This window comes from Budorcas taxicolor, chromosome 3, assembly GCF_023091745.1.
Source record: "Budorcas taxicolor isolate Tak-1 chromosome 3, Takin1.1, whole genome shotgun sequence".
In the NCBI taxonomy this organism is placed as follows: domain Eukaryota; kingdom Metazoa; phylum Chordata; class Mammalia; order Artiodactyla; family Bovidae; genus Budorcas; species Budorcas taxicolor.
Genome location: NC_068912.1, coordinates 117,542,695 through 117,560,270, shown reverse-complemented (window position 1 = coordinate 117,560,270; position 17,576 = coordinate 117,542,695). Strand labels below are relative to the sequence as shown.

Here is a 17,576-nt window from a genome sequence, read left to right as displayed (position 1 = left end):
TTACTCCTGGACCAGCTGGGCTGTCAGCCGCCCCAGGAGGTCTTGGGAGGGCTCAGCGCCGCCTTCCAGGGGGAAGCAGGCTGGCTCGCGCCGGGGGCCAGGCCTGGGTCCGTCCCCTGGGGCAGCTCTCCGCCGGCCAAAGCGGCCCACAGGCCGGATCCCGCGGCCCGCGTACCAGGCAGGATTGATGTCGGGGGCTGGAAAGAGCAAGAAGAGCGTGTGGAGGCCTGTGCCCTGGTGAGTGCGGCCCTGGTGGCTGGGCCGGGGGTGTGCTCAGCTCACCGCTGCCTGTCCCCCGGGCCATGCCGGGACCACCACCCGCACAGGAGGCTCACCCGTCTGCCATTTCTGGTGCTGGGGCAGCTTCGGGAAATAGGATTTCAGACTCACACCAGGACACACTCCTGTTCCTTTCCTGTCCCCACAGCCCCGTTCTCATGGGCCACGTGCACTCAGCCCCAGGCCACCCATCTGGTGAGCAGTGACCCTCCCCCATGTGCTGGGTTGGGACCCTTGGGAGCAGCTGTCGGGGCCATCTAGGGGAAGGGTCTGGGGAACAGGAGGCCAAACCCCAGCTCTGGGATGCTTAGCAAGGATGCCCCAGGCAAGGAAGTGGCCAGGTCCCCCCGCTGTGACCCCTGGGGGTGGGGGCAGGTTGGGACACTCACTGCGGATCTCCATGGAGTGCTGGTGGGCTCTGCTGGCAGCCCCCTGCAGGGCCAGGCCCAGCAGCAGCAGGCAGAGGAGCCAGGCCCCCACCGCCTTCATCCCACTGGCTCCTCGCAGAGGCCCTGCTCGGGAGGGTGCAGCCTGGGGGCAAAGGTGAGCGCACATGAGGGCGCGTGTGCGCAAAGCGGGGTGCCTCGGATAACGCCTTACACACTCTGTGTGTGTCAGAGTGGATGTGCGTGAGTGTGTGCACACATGCATGTACACGGACATGGGTGTGCACAGGTGTTTGGCAGGTGTGCATGGGGTTACACGCGTGTGCACACCCAGTCAAGCTCTAGTGTGGACTTCTCTACTCTGCTGGGGTGGCAGTGAGCCCGGAACGGCAGGTGCACCTGGCTCTTTGCACATCCCTCGCTCCCCCGGGGACCCGTCTCTGCTCTGTACAGTGAGCGTTCGATGAGGTGACCACGTGTGTATTGGCCTCTCCTGGGCTCAGCCGTGTTTACAAGGACCGTCTGTCATCAGAAGGAACCCGGGGGGAATATGAGCTGTGGGTGCAGAGCTGGGCTGTCTTGGGTGTGCCTTAGTCTGTCTGTCCATCTGTGTCAGGGAGCCAGGCGTGTGCGAGGCCTCTGCTCCACTGTGGGTGGGCACACTTGGCCTCGGCGGGGTGGCGGGGGGGATGGCAGAGGCGAGCAGGTTGGTGGGGACCTGCCAGGAGGAGCCCGGTGGCTGCTGGGTGGAGGGGGTGGCCCAACCTCAGGCATGACCCGGGGGTGGGGGCCTGGGGGGCTGCTGAGCCCAGACCGCGCTCAGGGCAGGGGACCCGGGTGCAGGGCTCTTTCCCTCCCTCAGCCCAGGTCCATCCGGCCCCCTGCCTGCTGACAGCCAGGCACTGTAGAAGAGTCATCCACCATCCCTGCCAGGAGTGCTCACCAGCCCCTGTGCCCCCAGATCCAAGCCGCTGAGTCTCCAAGATCAACCAGCAGCCTGTGGGGACCTGCCCTCACGCAGCAGGACAGCCCTATACAGGTGGGGGAGAGCTGTGGGCGACAGAGGCACCCAGAAATCCACCTCTCACCCTGCTGGGCTGAGCCCGAAACAGCGTCCAGCCAGGCAAACCTGGCAACACCTTCCGCAGGTGCGCGCACCCCTTAGGACTGGCTCCCTCCCCCCCCCCCCCACTCCCCTGGCACTTAAGCAACCAGCAGAAGACGCCAGAGAGCTTGTCTGTTTCAGGGAGACCCCTCTGCTGACCTTGGCTTTCCAGCCTGTCCCTGAGCCCAGCGACAAGTGGAAGCGTTAGTCCCTCAGTCGTGTCCGACTCTTTACAACACCGTGGACTGTATCCCGCCAGGCTCCTCTGTCCCTGGGATTCTCCAGGCAAGAATACCGGAGGGTATTCTTAGGGTTAGGTTAGGGTAGGTAGCCATTTCCTCCTCTGGGGGATCTTCCCTACCCAGGGATCGAACCTGTGTCTCCCGCATTGCAGGTAGATTCTTGACTATCTGAGCCACCAGGGAAGCCCTAGCCCCAGGGAACGTGCTCTCCAACTGAGAGATTTAAAACGTCCACACCTTCCTCTTTTAGAGACCTGTTGGCAGGGGGACTCCAACTTAGAGGAAATGGAGGTGCCATCATGAAAGTAGAGGGATAAAGAGGGGCCCCAGACTGGCTGGGCTGGTCGCTGTCCCCTGGCTGGGACCCCTGCTGGGTGAGGGCGTCTTAGGAGAGCGCTGGCGGAGCCTGTCTCCTGACCCTCAAGGTCCAGCCTCCTGAGAGCCAGGCGCTTGCTGAGTCCTGGATGGTGAGACTCCGGGTCTGTGTTCCAGGGAGTTGCCTGGACGGCTCCGCCTTTCGTTTCCACCGCAACAGCCGAGTGAACAGGGGGCCCGGACAGGCAGGGGTGGCCCCTGGACGCACAAACGGGGTGGGGTCCCCACCAGAGCTGGTCCCAGCTGCCAGGATGGAGCCTTGCCCGGATGGGGAGGGATGGGTGGCAGAGGAGGAGGCTGGAGCGTCAAGGACCCCCACCCTCTCCAGCACCTTTTGAGCTACTCACCGAGGTTCCCAGCGGCTGGCGAGTGCTGTGGATGGGAGCGGGGACCCAGGTGGGGCGCACTCGCCCCTTTTATGCGCCGGGAAGAAGCAGCTGACCGGACCCCCTCCCTCCCTCTCCGCCCGTCTCCCTCACTGGGCCACATTGGAAGAGTCATTTTCTTTTTTCTTTTCTTCTTCTTCTTCTTTTTTTTTTTTTTTAACTCTCATCACTGATGTGATGTGTCCTTTCCTGGGTTATATAATTTCATTTGGGCTGAGTGGCTTTAAAACACATTAGCTTTCCTTCTGTACACTTTGGGTAGACTGCAGAGCCAGGCACCGCTGGCCCGGGTGCTCCGAGCCACAAGACGGCTGACACAGAGGTGACCCTCTAGCCACCTCCCTTTTCCTTTAAGTCCCGCTTCCCAGGCAGAGTCAACCAAAGAGGCCATCACAGCTGAACGACACCCTCCTAACCCTTCCCCGGCTGGTCTGTCACCCATGTGCCTTTTCACAGCTGCATTTATTACGTACAAACCACTTTCGTCCTGTTTCTACCACTGAAAAATTATGTTTATTCCAGCCCTTTCCAGAGTCGTCATAATTACAGTTGAAAGAAATTTATTATGATTATCTGGTGAAGGGAAGGGCAATCCACTCTAGTATTCTTGCCTGGAAAATCCCATGGACAGAGGAGCCTGGTTCGTTACAGTCCATGGGGTCACAAAGAATCAGACATGACTGAGCAATGAACACACACACATATGATTATAAAATGAACGTGTACATTTCTATTATAAAATAAATAACGTATGCTAAGCTGCTTCAGTCGTATCTGACTCTTTGTGATCCTATGGACCGTAGCCCGCCAGGCTTCTCTGTCCATGAGATTCTCTAGGCAAGAATACTGGAGGGTTGCTGTGCCCTTCTCTGGGGGATCTTCTTGACCCAGGGATCGAACCCCTGTCTCCTATGTCTCCTGCATTGGCAGGAGGGTTCTTTACCACCAGCACCACCTGGGAAGCTATGATTATAAAACCAATACCTGTATTTCTATTATGAAATAAATAATGAAGAGTCTTATTTTTACTATAAAAGCGATTTATATACACTTGGATAGAATTTAGCACATACAGAAAAATAGGAATAGAAGAACACCCATGCACCAGAGAAGTCAATCATTGATCCCACGTGATGGGTGTACTTCCTTTTCATGGGCTTTGCACCTTATTCTGGGTAGGTTCATCGGATTCATGCATTTTTGAATCTCCTTATTTCCATTTAACCATCCTATCCTCAAGTTGTGAAAAAAATCTGTACACTCACGCCATTTAAAATAACTACACACTGTTCTCCATTTCACTTCGGCCTCATATTCTGAATAATGATAGGAGACCGATCAGTCCATCCTAAAGGAGATCAACCCTGAATATTCATTGGAAGGACTGATGCTGAAGCTGAAGCTCCAGTCCTTTGACCTCCTGATGCGAAGAGCTGACCCATTGGAAAAGACCCTGATGCTGGGAAAGATCGAAGGCGAGAGGAGAAGGGGACGACCGAGGATGAGATGGTTGGATAGCATCACTGACTCGGTGGACGTGAGTCTGAGTGAGCTCCGGGAGTTGGTGATGGACAGGGAGGCCCGGCGTGCTGCAGTGCATGAGGTCGCAAAGAGTCAGACACGACTGAGTGCCTGAACCGCAACATAGCAAAGATCATTTACACCCCCCTGAGCATCAGCTCGAGGAGCCCATCCTGGGGGGACCCCTGCCGGCTGCTCTCCCCAGACATGTGCAGGGGCCCCACGGCCCTTCCCCAGCCTGCATCAGACTTTGAGGAAAGTTCCAGAGCAGCTCCCGGCCCTCAGAGGGTCACGCGCGCTTCTCTTTCCTCCCGTGGCTGCCCATGCCTGGTGACGAAGGTTTTGTGGGGGGCAGGTGGGCTCCCTGGGGGTCTGGAGTGGAGGTTAGGGGAAGGGGCACAGGCGAGGGGGGCTGTCCACGGAGCATGAGGGGCAGAGGAGGGGCCTGGCCCACACCCCGGCTGCAAGCTGAGGCCCCTGGGATGGATTCCGTCTGGATCCCAGGGCAGTGCGGGGTGAGCGAGGGTCAGAGTGGCTCTGCTGAGGGGTGCTGCTGGAAACACTGCTGAGGCCAGCCCCTGTCTGGAGGGGGAGGCCTCTCCTCCTCTCCCTGCAGGGCTGCCCGGCACCAGGCCCTCTGGGGAGCGGACCCCGTGAGACCAGGGCAGCTGAGGCAGCTTCCTCGGCAGACCGTTGGGGGGGCATGTGCTTGTGTGTGTGTGTGTGAGTGCGTATGTGTGTGTGAGTGTGTGGGGTAGCGAACCCTCCCCTTTCAGCCAAGCATCTCCACCACAGTGCAGGGTTGGTGTTGATGAAAGAAATGTCCACATACTGAGGCCGGGGGAAGTCATGCTGGCTCATAGGGGAAAGGGAAAGTCGCTCAGTTGTGTCCGACTCTTTCCGACTCCGTGAACTATACAGTCCATGGAATTCTCCAGGCCAGAATACTGGAGTGGGTAGCCGTTCCCTTCTCCAGATCTTCCTGACCCAAGGATGGAACCCAGAACTGGGATCTCCTGCATTTCAGGTGGACTGTTTACCAACTGAGCCGTCAGGGAAGCCCCACTTACATGCGAGTTACCCTGAATTTGATACCCACTAGAACAGCCTGTTTGTGACCCATCAAACCTGCTTTGTGCAGCTGCTTAAACTCAAACAGGAAAAGGCTCACTGACCACAAGGAAAGAACACCACTGTTGCCCGTGCTCAGCCGTGTCCGACTTCGAGATCCCGTGGACTGCAGCCTGGCAGGCTCCTCTGTGCACGGGATTTCCCAGGCAAGAACACTGGGGCGGATTGCCATTCCCTCCTCCAGGGGATCGTCCCGGCTCAGGGACTGAACCCGCGACTCTGTGCCTCCTGCATTGTTGGGGGCTGAGGGGGTTCTTTACCACTGAGTCGCCTGGGAAGCCGTCCAACTAGGAATGTCCATGTTCAACGTAAAGATGAGATGCTTCCCGCCCTGGGACCCCAAGGCTGGTCCCCCTTTGACGCTAAGACTCCCCTCCCAGGTGCCAAGGCCGTGCTGACTCCCTGTGCGCGTTGTGTTTTTGAAACCTTGAAGGGATGTATCCCTGACTTGTTTGATGTCTTTTTGTTCGGGTGAGACACGAAACTGCTGAAAGCCTGCTTCTCTGGCGCGGATTCTGAGGGATCCGAGAGGCCATGCCTCGGGCTGTAGCCCTCAGCTTAGCTCAGATAAAGCCCTTTCCCATTCCTGCTGTAGGCTGTCTGTTGCTTGCTTTACTTGGGGGTCCACCAGCGGGCGGTGGCACCGCTCCAGCCCTGCCCCCTCATCGCAGAGCCGAGAGCTCGGCCCAGCTGACAGAGCGGAATGATGTCCCCCACCCCGTGGTCTTCATCAGAGGACGCAGAGTGGCTGCGGGGCCCTTGGGGAGCTGGAGATGGCAAGGCAGCTGGTGGGGCAAACGCAGGTGAGATGCTCTGCTGCTCTTGCCAGGACCCCTGAGCCCCAGGGAGTGCCTGCAAGATGGTTTTTTTTTTTGGAGGGGGGGTGTTCATGTGGCACGTGGGATCTTAGATCCCCGAACAGAGATTGAACCCGCGCTCCCTGTATTGGAAGCATGGAGTCTTAACCACTAGGCTGCCAGGGAAGTCCACACGTGACCTTTTTCAGAACAGGGTCTTTGCTTGTGTGATTGGGGTAAAGATCTTGAGGTGAGGGGACTGTCCTGGAGAATGCAGATGGGCCCTAAATCTAGCGATGAGGGTCCTTGTGAGAGACGGGCAGAGGGATGTTTGGGACAGACAGACAGGAGACACAGGCAAGGAGCCTGGGTGGCGGTGGAGTCGCAGCCTGGAGGGAGGAGGCCGCTGGCCGAGGACAGCAAGAGTTGCCAGAGCCGGGCAGAGGTTGCGGACAGGCTCTCCTGGAGCCTCTGCGGGGAGTGCGGCCCTGCACGCACCTCGATTCTGGCCTTCTGGCCTCTGCCAGAGGACACGCTTCTGTCGTTCTAAGCTACCCAGTTTGTAGCAATCTGTTCGAGCAGCTGCGGGCCCACGGAGGTCAGGCTGTGTGTGGTGTGTTTTCCAAGATACAACGTATTTGATTTTTTGCTGAGATGGTGAGTGAATGGGAGATGCTGGCCTTCCTCCGCTCCTCATTCTGGCTCCTTTGGGCTTTCCTGGTGGCTCAGATGGTAAAGAATCTGCCTGCCAATGGGTTGGGAGGGTCCTCTGGAGAAGGAAATGGCACAACCCACTCCAGTATTCTTGCCTGGAGAATCCCAAGGACATAGGAGCCTGGTGGGCCACAGTCCATGGGGTCGCAAAGAGTCAGACACAACTGAGCGACTAACTCATCACTTATTCCTCGCTTCTGGCTTCTTCACCAAACAAAACTTGCAGTAATTATAGAACAAGAGAACAAACAAGGCCAGACTTTGAGAAGAGCCTCGGGGGGCAGACAGGCACCTGGGAGGGAAGGTTTGGGTGGGGGTGGCAGAAGCCGGGGCGCGGGGAGGCTGGGGTGAAGATCCAGGAGGTGGGCAAGGTCTGGTCCTTCCTCCCTGCTTGGCGCTGCCGGGGACAATGCTTGCCAGCCCCTGCTGCCCAGGTCAATGACACGGGCCCGGACCAGGGGTCAGCATAGATTTCCCATACGTACTCAGCTCTGATTTTGTAGCACAGAAGCAACAACAGACACAAGGAAACACAGGGACGTGGCCAGATCTGCTGACCCGACCCAGACCGCCGGGGTGGGCGGCCTCAGGAGGGAACAGGAGCAGAGGGGCTCTGGAGAAAAGGGAAGGGCTGGTCTGCCTTGGACATCGTCCCTCCAAACCGACAGGACTGTGGGGCCTAGGCCAGGGGGCTGCCTCCTCGCATGGCTCCCCGAGGCTGGAAGGGCGAGGTGCAGGGGGCCGGCAGTGGGGTTCTCGTGACCTTCCTGACACCCCAAGCGTGGCAGGCAGCAGCCAGTGGTCCCGGGAAACCCGGGTCCACAAGACACAAGGATGTTCTCGAGAGGACAGTCACACAGTGGACCACAGGTCGCCCTGGAAACAAAAGCACAGCATCCATGCAACACAACCTGGTATAAAATAAGCACAGGAAGGAACTGCAGGGAGAGGGCTAGGAGGCTCGTGAAACCAGATCTGACATGCTGGAAACAGCAGAGTGCACGTCTTTGGCATAAAAATATATCCCAGGGATGTCCCTGGAGGCCCAGGGGTTAAGGCTTCACTTTCCAATGCATGGGGAGCAGGTTTGATCCCTGGTCAGGGAACTAACATCCCACATGTCTTGTGGCCAAAAAAAACCAAAACATAAAACAGAAGCAATAGTGTAACAAATCCAATAAACACTTTAAAAGTGGTCCACAACAAAAATAAATCTGAAAGAAAAATCCCGAATCAGCGACACAGCTGCGGACTGAGTCGGGGGAGGGGGGTGGGCGGAGGTGTGTGCAGAAGGCAGAGGCCAGCTTTCCCGACAGAACTTGAGGTTGAAGAGAGGGCAGAGTCTTGCCTGGAGCCTCGGGGAGGACGGAGCTGACCTGAGTGGGCGCAGTAGGGTGTGGGGGGTGAGATCCGAGGTCAGCAGAATGGGCTGACATTGAGATGCCGGAGGAAGGGGTGGCTGGTCTGTGCAGGGGACCTCGGGGCATCTGGGCAGCAGACCAGCCACAGGCACCTAAAGCTATGGTCCTAACAGGGAAGGAGAGGAGGCAGGAGGGGCCGAGAAGCCAGCACAGGACCGGGAGAACTCACACCCCTGATGACCCGGCCATGGCCACGGATGAACACAGGTCCCTGGGCTGTGCGCACCACCAGGTGCATGAATGAACGAGTGTGAACAGCTCTGGACCTAATCGGAGACCCCTGCGAGGGGCCTTTGGAAAGAGGGACCAGTGTGTCTCCAGGTTGGAAGCTCTCTGCACTTAAGTTAGCCATGGAGCAGTGGGCCTGTTACCCTCACCTCCAGGGCAGCGCTCCAGGCCAGCCAGGACCGCCTCCCCCTGAAGGCTAGGAACTCACATTGACACCCGCGCCCCCCCCCCCCCCCCCCGTTTACTTTGTGAATAAGGAGGTCTGCACATCACAAAGAACCAATCCTCTTCCACGTACAGGCATCTTTAATCATTTCCAGCACTGAATTTAGGAGCTGCCTATTTGAAGCAGCTTTCATTCGGAGAAGGAGGATCAGCCCCATCATTTCTACAAACCCCAGCACACTGCCAAAGCCCAAGTCATCTGGATCAACGCGGATGGCAATTCTGAAAGTCCCCCTGGAGCGGCCATGGGCCAGCTTGTGGGCAACGTGGCCCCTGTGGGGACTGAGACACTGCGGGGTCAGTGGGGATGGGACCAGAGCTCGTGGTGCAGAGACAGTCTGGTCGGAAGAAAATCTTAGTGGGCAAGGCTCTTGGGCATCACAGATTCAGCAGCTCTTCTTCCTCCACTGGGCTGTGTGCAGTGGAAAGCGCGGGGCAGGAGGCGGGACGCGGTGACCGAGGTGGAGGGGAGGAGGGTGGATGTCCTGTTCAGGTGAACCTCTCCTCTTAGGGCTGGTGGGTCATCACAGGTTTCTGTGAAGCACAAACACACATGGACACACCGTATGCACAAGTGGGTATGAGATACACAGCTGTACACATAGGCGCACACAGGCACGGAAACTCACAGGCGAGGACAGGGGGACATGGAGACACACAGGTGTGTGCATGAGTAAAGATGCACTTAGCTGTATGAGTGTGTGCACATAAAAACACACGGGCATGTACACACACACACACACGCACACGCAGGAGGGCACACAGCTGCACACACAAACCCGTGGACCTGCGTCAGAAGGCATCGGTCAATCCCCTGCCGGTTTTTCACTCAACCCCTCTCTGCCTCAGTCTCCTCAGCTATGAATTTGGGTCCATGACACCAGCCCTCATCAAACGGGCTATGAAGATGGAAAGTATTTTAACAACTGGAAGCGCTGAAACACAGGAAGGTGTGTTCTCATTTGGAAGCGTTGGCGATTTCGTTATCAGTCTCCTGCAGTGAAAGGCCCTGCTCTGGCCACGGCCCAGGCGGCCTCATCTGGGCTGGGGGGAGGCTGGCTGAGTCGCACCCGTGGGCCCCATCTGCCTGTCCGTCTCCCAGCCCCAGGCGTCAGCAGTGAGTGTTGTGAAATCCTTTGAAATCTGTTTAAAGATGGAGTCCGTGGAAATAACAGAGCGGGCACTTCATCTTCTCGGACAGCCAAGGCATCGGCTCAGACTTGCGTAACCGGGAGGAAGTCAGAATTGCTGCTGGGTGGTTGCAGCCGGCAGGTGTGGTGTGGGTGTGGACAGCGGCGGGGATCCAGGGTGTTGGGACCCTGATGGTGGCCACTGAGGCCTCCTGCCCATCCCTGGGCTGTGGGCGTGAGTCTGGTCCCTCGAGGTTGGCTGTCTCGCGCTGTGACAGCACCGTGTGTGTGCGTGTGGACCGCAGCGGGGGGCCCGGGCAGGCAGCACCCGCGTCAGAGAACCTGGCGCTTCCCCCAGGATCTCGTGTGGCTGGAAACACCAGGGACTGTGGTGTGGGAGAAGGCCTGCCAGAGGCGCTCCTGCAGGCGTCAAGGCCACAGCCGCTCCCGGGCCAGCCTGATGCTCCCTGGGCTTGGGGAGAAACCCCAGGCTCCTTCTGCATGGAGGTCCTTCCCAGGGAAGCAGGGGACAGCGCCGACCCCAGCATCCGCACAGGTGGCTCAGCTGCACAACCTTTACCGTGCAGGGAAGGCGCGCGGGGCTGGGCGGGGAGTCCCGGATGTCTCGTGGGCTGTCCTGGATCCCAAGGCACGTGGGGGTTGGGAGGGGAGTCCCCACTGCCTTGCTTGCTGTCCCGGATCCCAAGCCCAGACCCCCAGGGTGAGGCGACCCCCCCCAATCAGCCTAACACTGGGGTACCTTTAGATATGTTTTCCATTTTCCTTTAGATCTTTTATTGATCTTACTTTTCTTGTAAGTTTATCCCAATTCTTTACTTTGAAGACTTCAAGTGTCAGCCTGACAGGTCACAGAATTTTAAAGCCACCCCAGAGAACAGAGAAAACTCACCGCAAAGCTGTGGTTGGCGGCTCTCTTCCTGCCGTTGGGGTTTCTTTGGGTCAGGGATCCACGGTACATGGACTTCCGACTGAAGGAGTCATCATCTATGTCTTTGGGGAAAACAGAAGGGGGCTTGTTTATTAATCACACGCTTACCTCAAACAAGTGTCTTTGCCTCCTAAGGAATTTTAAATGGAGCATGAGAACGAATGCACCACCCAGGACGGACGCTGCCCTTCTTACCACCAAGACATCAAGAAACCGTGCCCCACACTCTGTGTGAGGTCTGGAGCTGTGCACCGCGCATGCGTGTGCGGGCTCAGTGATGTCTGACTCTTTGAGACCCCATGGACTGTAGCCCCCCAGGCTCTTCTGTCCATGGGACTTTCCAGGCAAGAAATACTGGAGTGGCTTGCCATTTCCTTCTCCAGGGGATCTTCCCAACCCAGGGATGGAACCTGCGTCTGTTGTGTCTCCTGCACTGGCAGGCCGATTCTTTACCACTGGCGCCCTACTGTATACGTTCAAATCATATCGTAAGACACAGACACCACCACCTTCACCTTTATGTGCTTAAAGTAGCAAATTCCAGGGATCCAGGCATCAGCTCACTGCAACAGTCCCTGCGGGTGGCCAGGGGACACTGGGGTGTCCTGTGGGTCAGGGCATGAGACGCTGGGTCCCATGGCTTACTTACAAACCTGGGGCCCTGATTGGTCATTTTCACGCTCTCTTAGGCCTGGGGAATGAGCGGAGCAAGTGACTTACCTTGGCTTTTGGGGTAATTGCTGAGCTTCCTCCTCACAAGACAGGGCACAGCCTCCACCTAGAAGAACGACACGTCTCTGGGTGTCACTATGTTGCTGTGATTGTTAGGGGCACCGGAAGCTAAACGCAAATTCCTCACCATTCAAGCAAATTCTGACAAACGAAGAACTTTAAACAGTACTACAATGCATGTTACCAATAAATTACCAAATACCAGAATATAAAAGAGATGTATGTCTTTTGGAGAACTGCCCATTTGGGGAAGGGACTCTCAAGAGTCTGTGCTGTTGGAGAAGATCCTTGAGAGTTCCTTGGAGTGCAAGGAGATCTAACCAGTCCATCCTAAAGGAAATCAGTCCTGAATATTCATTGGAAGGACTGATGCTGAAGCTGAAACTCCAATACTTTGGCCACCTGATGTGAAGAACTGACTGGAAAAGACCCTGATGCTGGGAAAGACTGAAGGCGGGAGGAGAAGGGGACGACGGAGGATGAGATGGCTGGATGGCATCACCTACTCAATGGACATGAGTTTGGGTAAACTCCAGGAGACGGTGATGGACAGAGACACCTGGTGTGCTGCAGTCCATGGGGTCGCAGAGAGTCGGACACGACTGAGCGACCGAACCACACAATGATACAAGCCCAGCACCCGCGGTTGCTGACTCACACCGTCCCTTCCCTCGCCCTTTCCTGTCACTCAAGTCTCTACTCTGGGACAAGTCTTTCTCTGTTTTGCCTCCTCAGGGGGAAGCGAGAGCCAAACAGACTGACTTCCTGGGAAGTCCTGCGGACCCGGCCACCTGGGATTCAGCCCAGCTGCTCTGGGGCTGTACCGGGGGCCTGGCCGTGGACACCTCCAGGGCCGGGCATCCCGGGACACGTCAGGGAGGTCTGGCCCCGAGGAGAGGCTGGGGTCGGGGCCAGGGGTCCTGCCTGAGACCCTCTAGCTTGGTGGTCTGTGTGGTCTCCTGCCTGACCCCCAGTCTCGCCATCACTGCAACGGGGGTGGCATCCGCCCAGGCTCACCAAGTGTTGTAAACCTCAGATGGAAGGGATGGAAAGAATACCATGTTTGCTGGGAAGAGCGACCCAGTGCCGCTGTCAGGAGAAGCAGGAGTGACTCAGATGGTCACTCGAGATCTCCGGGCGCTGGCAGGACGTGGGGCAGATGCCACTCTCCGTGGGGCCCTGGGACTGGCGCTGCCCCCCACCCCGTGTCTTCCTGAAGGGCAGGCTGAGGGGTGCCGTCCCCTCCACAACGTCTACCCGTGTGCTGCTGCCTGCGTGGAGGCCCCGTGCTCCCTCCCATGGGCTGGATGTGCGGCTCCCAGAGCAGGGCTGTCCCCAGACCCTGTGCCAGTGGATATGCGTCCCCCTTGACCGGTGAGCATGCAGGGGGCACACACCCAGCACGTGGTCCAGGCGCAGGACGACTCCCCTGTGACCTGCAGTGTCTCCGGGGCTCTGTGTTACCCTGAGCCGGTTGCCCTGCCTGGGGGTCTGCCCGCCTCCTCCCCAGCCCCTACCCCAGCCCTGCCCTCTGTCCCACCCTTCCATTCCCCTGCTGGGTTTTCCCAGCTACACCCCCCCACCTCCACCGCCACCGATAGACACCCTACCCCAAGCCGTGCCTCTAGGGGAAGCCAGCCTGGGAGACTCGCCAGGCTTCTTAAAGTCTGAATATTTCAGCTCCACTGCCCACCGGCTTGTCCTGCTGCTAGAAAAGTCAGGCCAGTCGTTTACCCTCTCCCACCCCGTCGAGCCTGGGTGCAGTGAACACATACCTCGGCCTCATCCGAAGGGTCTGCGTTTGGATCCTTCAGACTCTGGCCAGATTTCCTGACAAGCCGGGGAAGAAAGATCTGGAGAACAAAGAAGGCGTCTGGGCGTCATGACAGCCTGTCTGACCTCCAGCCGCAGGGCAGGTGAGCAGGACTAAGGACGGATGTACTCTCTAATACTCGGCCTGAAAGGCTGGGATGGCCTGTCAGTCCTCCAAACACACCACTGGGGCTCTGGGTTCAGCAGATTAAAATACGGAATGCCCAGCTGGCTCTGATTTGCAGATCAACCGTAAGTGAACGCTGTAGTATATGCACGCCCCAAAGCGTGCACCCCGTGTACTCATACAAGGAAATGACTTGTTGCACATGTGAAGTTCAGGTTCAACTGGGGCATCCTGGCAGCTGCCTCTGGGGCTCTCCTGGGAGCACCTGTCAGTCTTCTGCCAGATTCCCTCACAGTGTGGTCTGACTGGAGATTCCCGACTTGAATCGGGGAGGAGGATGCCGCTCCCAGGTCTCTGCTGTGGGCGGATCTCCACCCTGCCCCTCGATCGCACCCGCTGTGAAGTGGAGCTCTGTTAAGCCCGTCTGGGGCACCCCTCAGCCCGCCTCCCCCAGTAAAGTGCTTTTTATGTTAGAATCGGCAGTAACAGATGAAAAAGAATCCCATCCAGGTCACTGACATCAGGGGAGGGAAGAGGGAGGCGGCTGGTGGGGGCTATCGCTGCCCCAGGCCACCCCGTGCCCCTCCCAGGCAGGGCTCCAGGCACGACCCCCCAGGGCCCCGAAGTCCCTCCACTTACCGGGAGGTTAGACTTCCTCTGGGGCTTTCCCGAGGGCCGCACCGTGAGCCCCGCCGCCTGCAAGGCTGCAATCCTGGACTTGATATTTGAAACCTGGAGGAATGACAGATAGACATCACTTGGAAGGCCCTTCTCAATGTTGTGGACCAGGAAGAGCAGCTGCTCCGCTTTCATCGAATTTGCTAACGTGATACTCCCCCTAAGATGGGTGTCGCGACCAGGGGCACTTCCCGGGGACCTCATTTTCACCCATCTTCCATGGTCATCGGAAGAGTCACCCATCCCCAGGGGTGAGGAGAGGGGTTCCAGACATTGTCTGGAGGCTCATCCTTGAGGGTTGGAAGGAAGATGGTAGTGACTGGGGGTAGAGTGGGAGGAGGAAGCTTCTGGGAACAGGAACCAGGGCCCATCAGCTCCATTCAGATACCTCCTCCTGCTGCTGCTGCTGCTGCTAAGTCGCCTCAGTCGTGTCCGACTCTGTGCGACCCCATAGACGGCAGCCCACCAGGCTCCCCTGTCCCTGGGATTCTCCAGGCAAGAACACTGGAGTGGGTTACCATTTCCTTCTCCAATGCATGAAAGTGAAAAGCGAAAGTGAAGTCGCTCAGTCGTGTCCGACTCTTCGCGACCCCGTGGACTAAGGCCCGCCATCGTTCCTGAGGTCCCCAGGGTTCTCTGGAATTGGCCTGGCCTCACACCTCACTCTCTAGTGTCAGGGTCCACTGTTGACCCCTGAACATATCTCGTTCACACCGCTGCAGGGCCTTTGCACACGCTGCCTTCTTTTTTTAAATCTTTATTTATTTGGTTGCATCAGGTCCTAGTTGCGGCATGCAGGACCCTTAGTTGCAGCATGTGGGATCTAGTTCCCTGACCAGAAATTGAACCCAGGCCCCCTGCTTTGGGAGAGCAGAGTCTTAGCCACTGGACCACCAGGGAAGCCCCACGCCTTCTTCTAGGGTTATCCCTTCCTGACCACCCTTCTAAGCGGCCTGTCCCAGTGCTCCCTCGGGCTCTCCTCTCCTCGTGAACCGAGATGAGCTCCTTGGTCGTGGACTTGCTCTCTGCCTCCTCCCACTAAGGATGTGAGCTCCACGAAGGCAGGGGCTTGGTCTGAGGTGTTCACTGCTGCATCTGTGTGTCTACAGGACACCAGCCACACTCGGGAGGTTGATTGTCTGCCCCACGAGAAGGAATAAGTGAGCCCAGAGTTCCCAGGCTGGCTTGCTCCCCATAGCCTGCCCAGCCTGGCAACACACCCCTCTCCCTGGGGATGGAAGGGCACGTGCTGGAGAGAACAGAAGCGGGAATGAACGGGCAGTGGGGGCTGGGTCCTCCGCACTCTGGGGGCTGAACCCTTCTTCTCCAGGGTCCCCAGGGGCAGGCAGAGTAGAGCCCAGGCTCCTTCGTTGTCTTTGGAAGCCCCTGCTCCATCCTTTGATCTTTGCACACCATTGACTCCCCCCACCCCCAAACTCAAGCCCTGGACCCAAGCACATAGGGTGACTCTTGGTCAGAATTTGAGCCCTGGGGCCGTCCTAAAATCTAAGCCTCCTTCTGGACAGCCCTCCCAGGACAGGGAGGGGAAGAGTCAGCCTCTTCCTTCCACACTGCCTGTCTCTTGCTGACCTGAAGGGGAATAGGCATGGCTGGGCTGCTGGGGGTGGATGGAGGGTGGTTCCAATAGACACCCCCAAATTCCTGCTCTGGAGCTGAGAGTGTGGGCTCCGCTATGAGAGCTCTTCAGGGCCCTTCCCCGGCCTTCAGGGCCCCCACCGTCTGTCTGGGGCACCCTTCCGTCCCCGAGGAGAAGGGCGCGTCTCCAGGCCACGCACGTTCTAGGCGGCAGGCTGGCCTGGGGACTCCGGGTTCACTTTTTATTTCTCGTGAAGCCAATAGTGCTCCATCTCCCGTGCCGGGTGGGCATCGCGCGGCCAGCCGCCTACCTGGCTCTCTGTCCGCCGCACCTCGCAAGTTGTGGCGGCCACTTGGCCCTCCAACTCCGCCAGCTCTGTCTCCGTGGTCCTGCTGGGCTGCTTGGGGTCCCCAGGACTCAGCGGGTCCTTCCCGCAGCTGGGTGTTTGGCCTGCTGCCGTGCGCACCTAGGACAGAAGCCCCAAATGTGACCACGAGGTGGAGAGGCTGCGGGGCTCTCAGTGACGCACATCCCGTCCTGACGATGCTTCTCTCTGCACTCCAGGGGCAGCCGGGCACCCGGGGCCCTCAGGGCTCACCAACGATTTTGTCTGGGCTGGTAGCTTAGTCACAAACTGCTGATCCCTGGCCCTGCCTCCCCGTCTCCTGCCGAGACTGCTCGGGGGACCTCACCTCCCAGGTGGCCCCAGGGTGGTCCTCGACGGTCTTGCTTCTGCCCATCTCAGACCCTGCATCCGTGCCCTCTTCCTCCTCCGCGGATGAGACCCCTTGGTCACTGATGTGGCTGGTCAACTCCTCCAGCTTTCTCTTGAGGGCCGCCTCTTCCGCGTCGGCATCTGTGGGCTCGTCGCCACCTGGATGCTGAAATGGACAAGTGGGTGGGTCTCACTCAGTGGGTCATCTGGAATCACCATGCTCAGAGGCAGGGCTCCAGGAGGCGCCCCGTCCTCCGTCCCCCTGGGACTCGGCTGGAGCTGTGGTCTCATCCACCCCCCACACGAGCATGGCCAAGGTGCTGCCCACCCCAGCCTCCAGAACCAGGCAGGGTGGGGTGTCCTGAAGATCCTAACAGCATCCATGCCATTGGAGAGGCACCATTTTGAATATCTCTCTGTCCCCAGACTGGGTCCCCAAGCCATTCCCTAGGGCTTAGCATCATTGCTAAGGTGCCAAACCAAGATCTGGACTGTTTGGAACTGGTTGGCTGAGGCCCAGCGAGTCGACACGTCTGTTCTCTGGGTTTTTCTCTGTCCGCTTCATGTTTATACTGAAGTAGGGCTCGGGGGGTGGGTCCTGAACTTGCACAGGACAGGGTCATTCATGTCCAGCATCACCCAAGGGCTCGGGGGTGGGTCCTGAACTTGCATAAGGACAGGGGCATTCATGTCCAGCATCACCCAAGGGCTCAGGGATGGGTCCTGAACTTGCATAGGACAGGGACATTCATGTCCAGCATCACCCAAGGGCTCTGGGGTGGGTCCTGAACTTGCATAGGACAGCGGCATTCACGTCCACCGACCATGGCGTGCCTCTGCCTGCCAGGCTCTGTGCCCACATCTCCTGTCGGCTTTGCAAGGGGAGTCAGAGTTGCAGATGCCTGCCTGAGGCTGAGGCGTATCCACAGCATATCTGTGACTCGTGTGAACATCGCAGGCAGGTTTTCTATGACACAGTGAGCGGCACCTTCGCCACATATCCCTTCTTGAATCTAGAGCCAGGGA

General features: G+C 58.2%; 2 protein-coding genes across 2 annotated transcripts in view; both read right to left on the bottom strand.

Annotated features, from left to right (window-relative positions):
• Window positions 1-768, bottom strand: PRLH (prolactin releasing hormone). The gene is made up of 2 exons (XM_052638216.1): window positions 669-768; window positions 1-197 (listed from the first exon to the last, which is right to left on the bottom strand). The coding sequence occupies exons 1-2, from the start codon at window positions 766-768 to the stop codon at window positions 1-3; spliced, it is 297 nt and encodes a 98-aa protein (XP_052494176.1).
• Window positions 769-8,873: 8,105 nt separating this feature from the next.
• MLPH (melanophilin) overlaps window positions 8,874-17,576 on the bottom strand; it is a 46,188-nt gene continuing 37,485 nt past the window's right edge. The window contains exons 9-15 of the mRNA XM_052637312.1: window positions 16,528-16,716; window positions 16,146-16,301; window positions 14,200-14,292; window positions 13,397-13,474; window positions 11,610-11,667; window positions 10,851-10,951; window positions 8,874-9,344 (exon numbers count right to left, since the gene is read on the bottom strand). Of these exons, the coding sequence (XP_052493272.1) occupies window positions 9,318-9,344; window positions 10,851-10,951; window positions 11,610-11,667; window positions 13,397-13,474; window positions 14,200-14,292; window positions 16,146-16,301; window positions 16,528-16,716 (702 nt within the window). The 3' untranslated portion in view covers window positions 8,874-9,317. The remainder of the gene's footprint in view (window positions 9,345-10,850; window positions 10,952-11,609; window positions 11,668-13,396; window positions 13,475-14,199; window positions 14,293-16,145; window positions 16,302-16,527; window positions 16,717-17,576) is intronic.

What these genes read in the sequence shown, in the direction of transcription:
- PRLH (XM_052638216.1), bottom strand. Translation starts at nt 768, where the DNA reads ATGAAGGCGGTGGGGGCCTGGCTCCTCTGCCTGCTGCTGCTGGGCCTG. An exon ending in GCACTCCATGGAGATCCGCA is followed by an intron (nt 198 to 668) that starts GTGAGTGTCCCA and finishes TGCTCTTTCCAG; the next exon opens with CCCCCGACATCAATCCTGCC.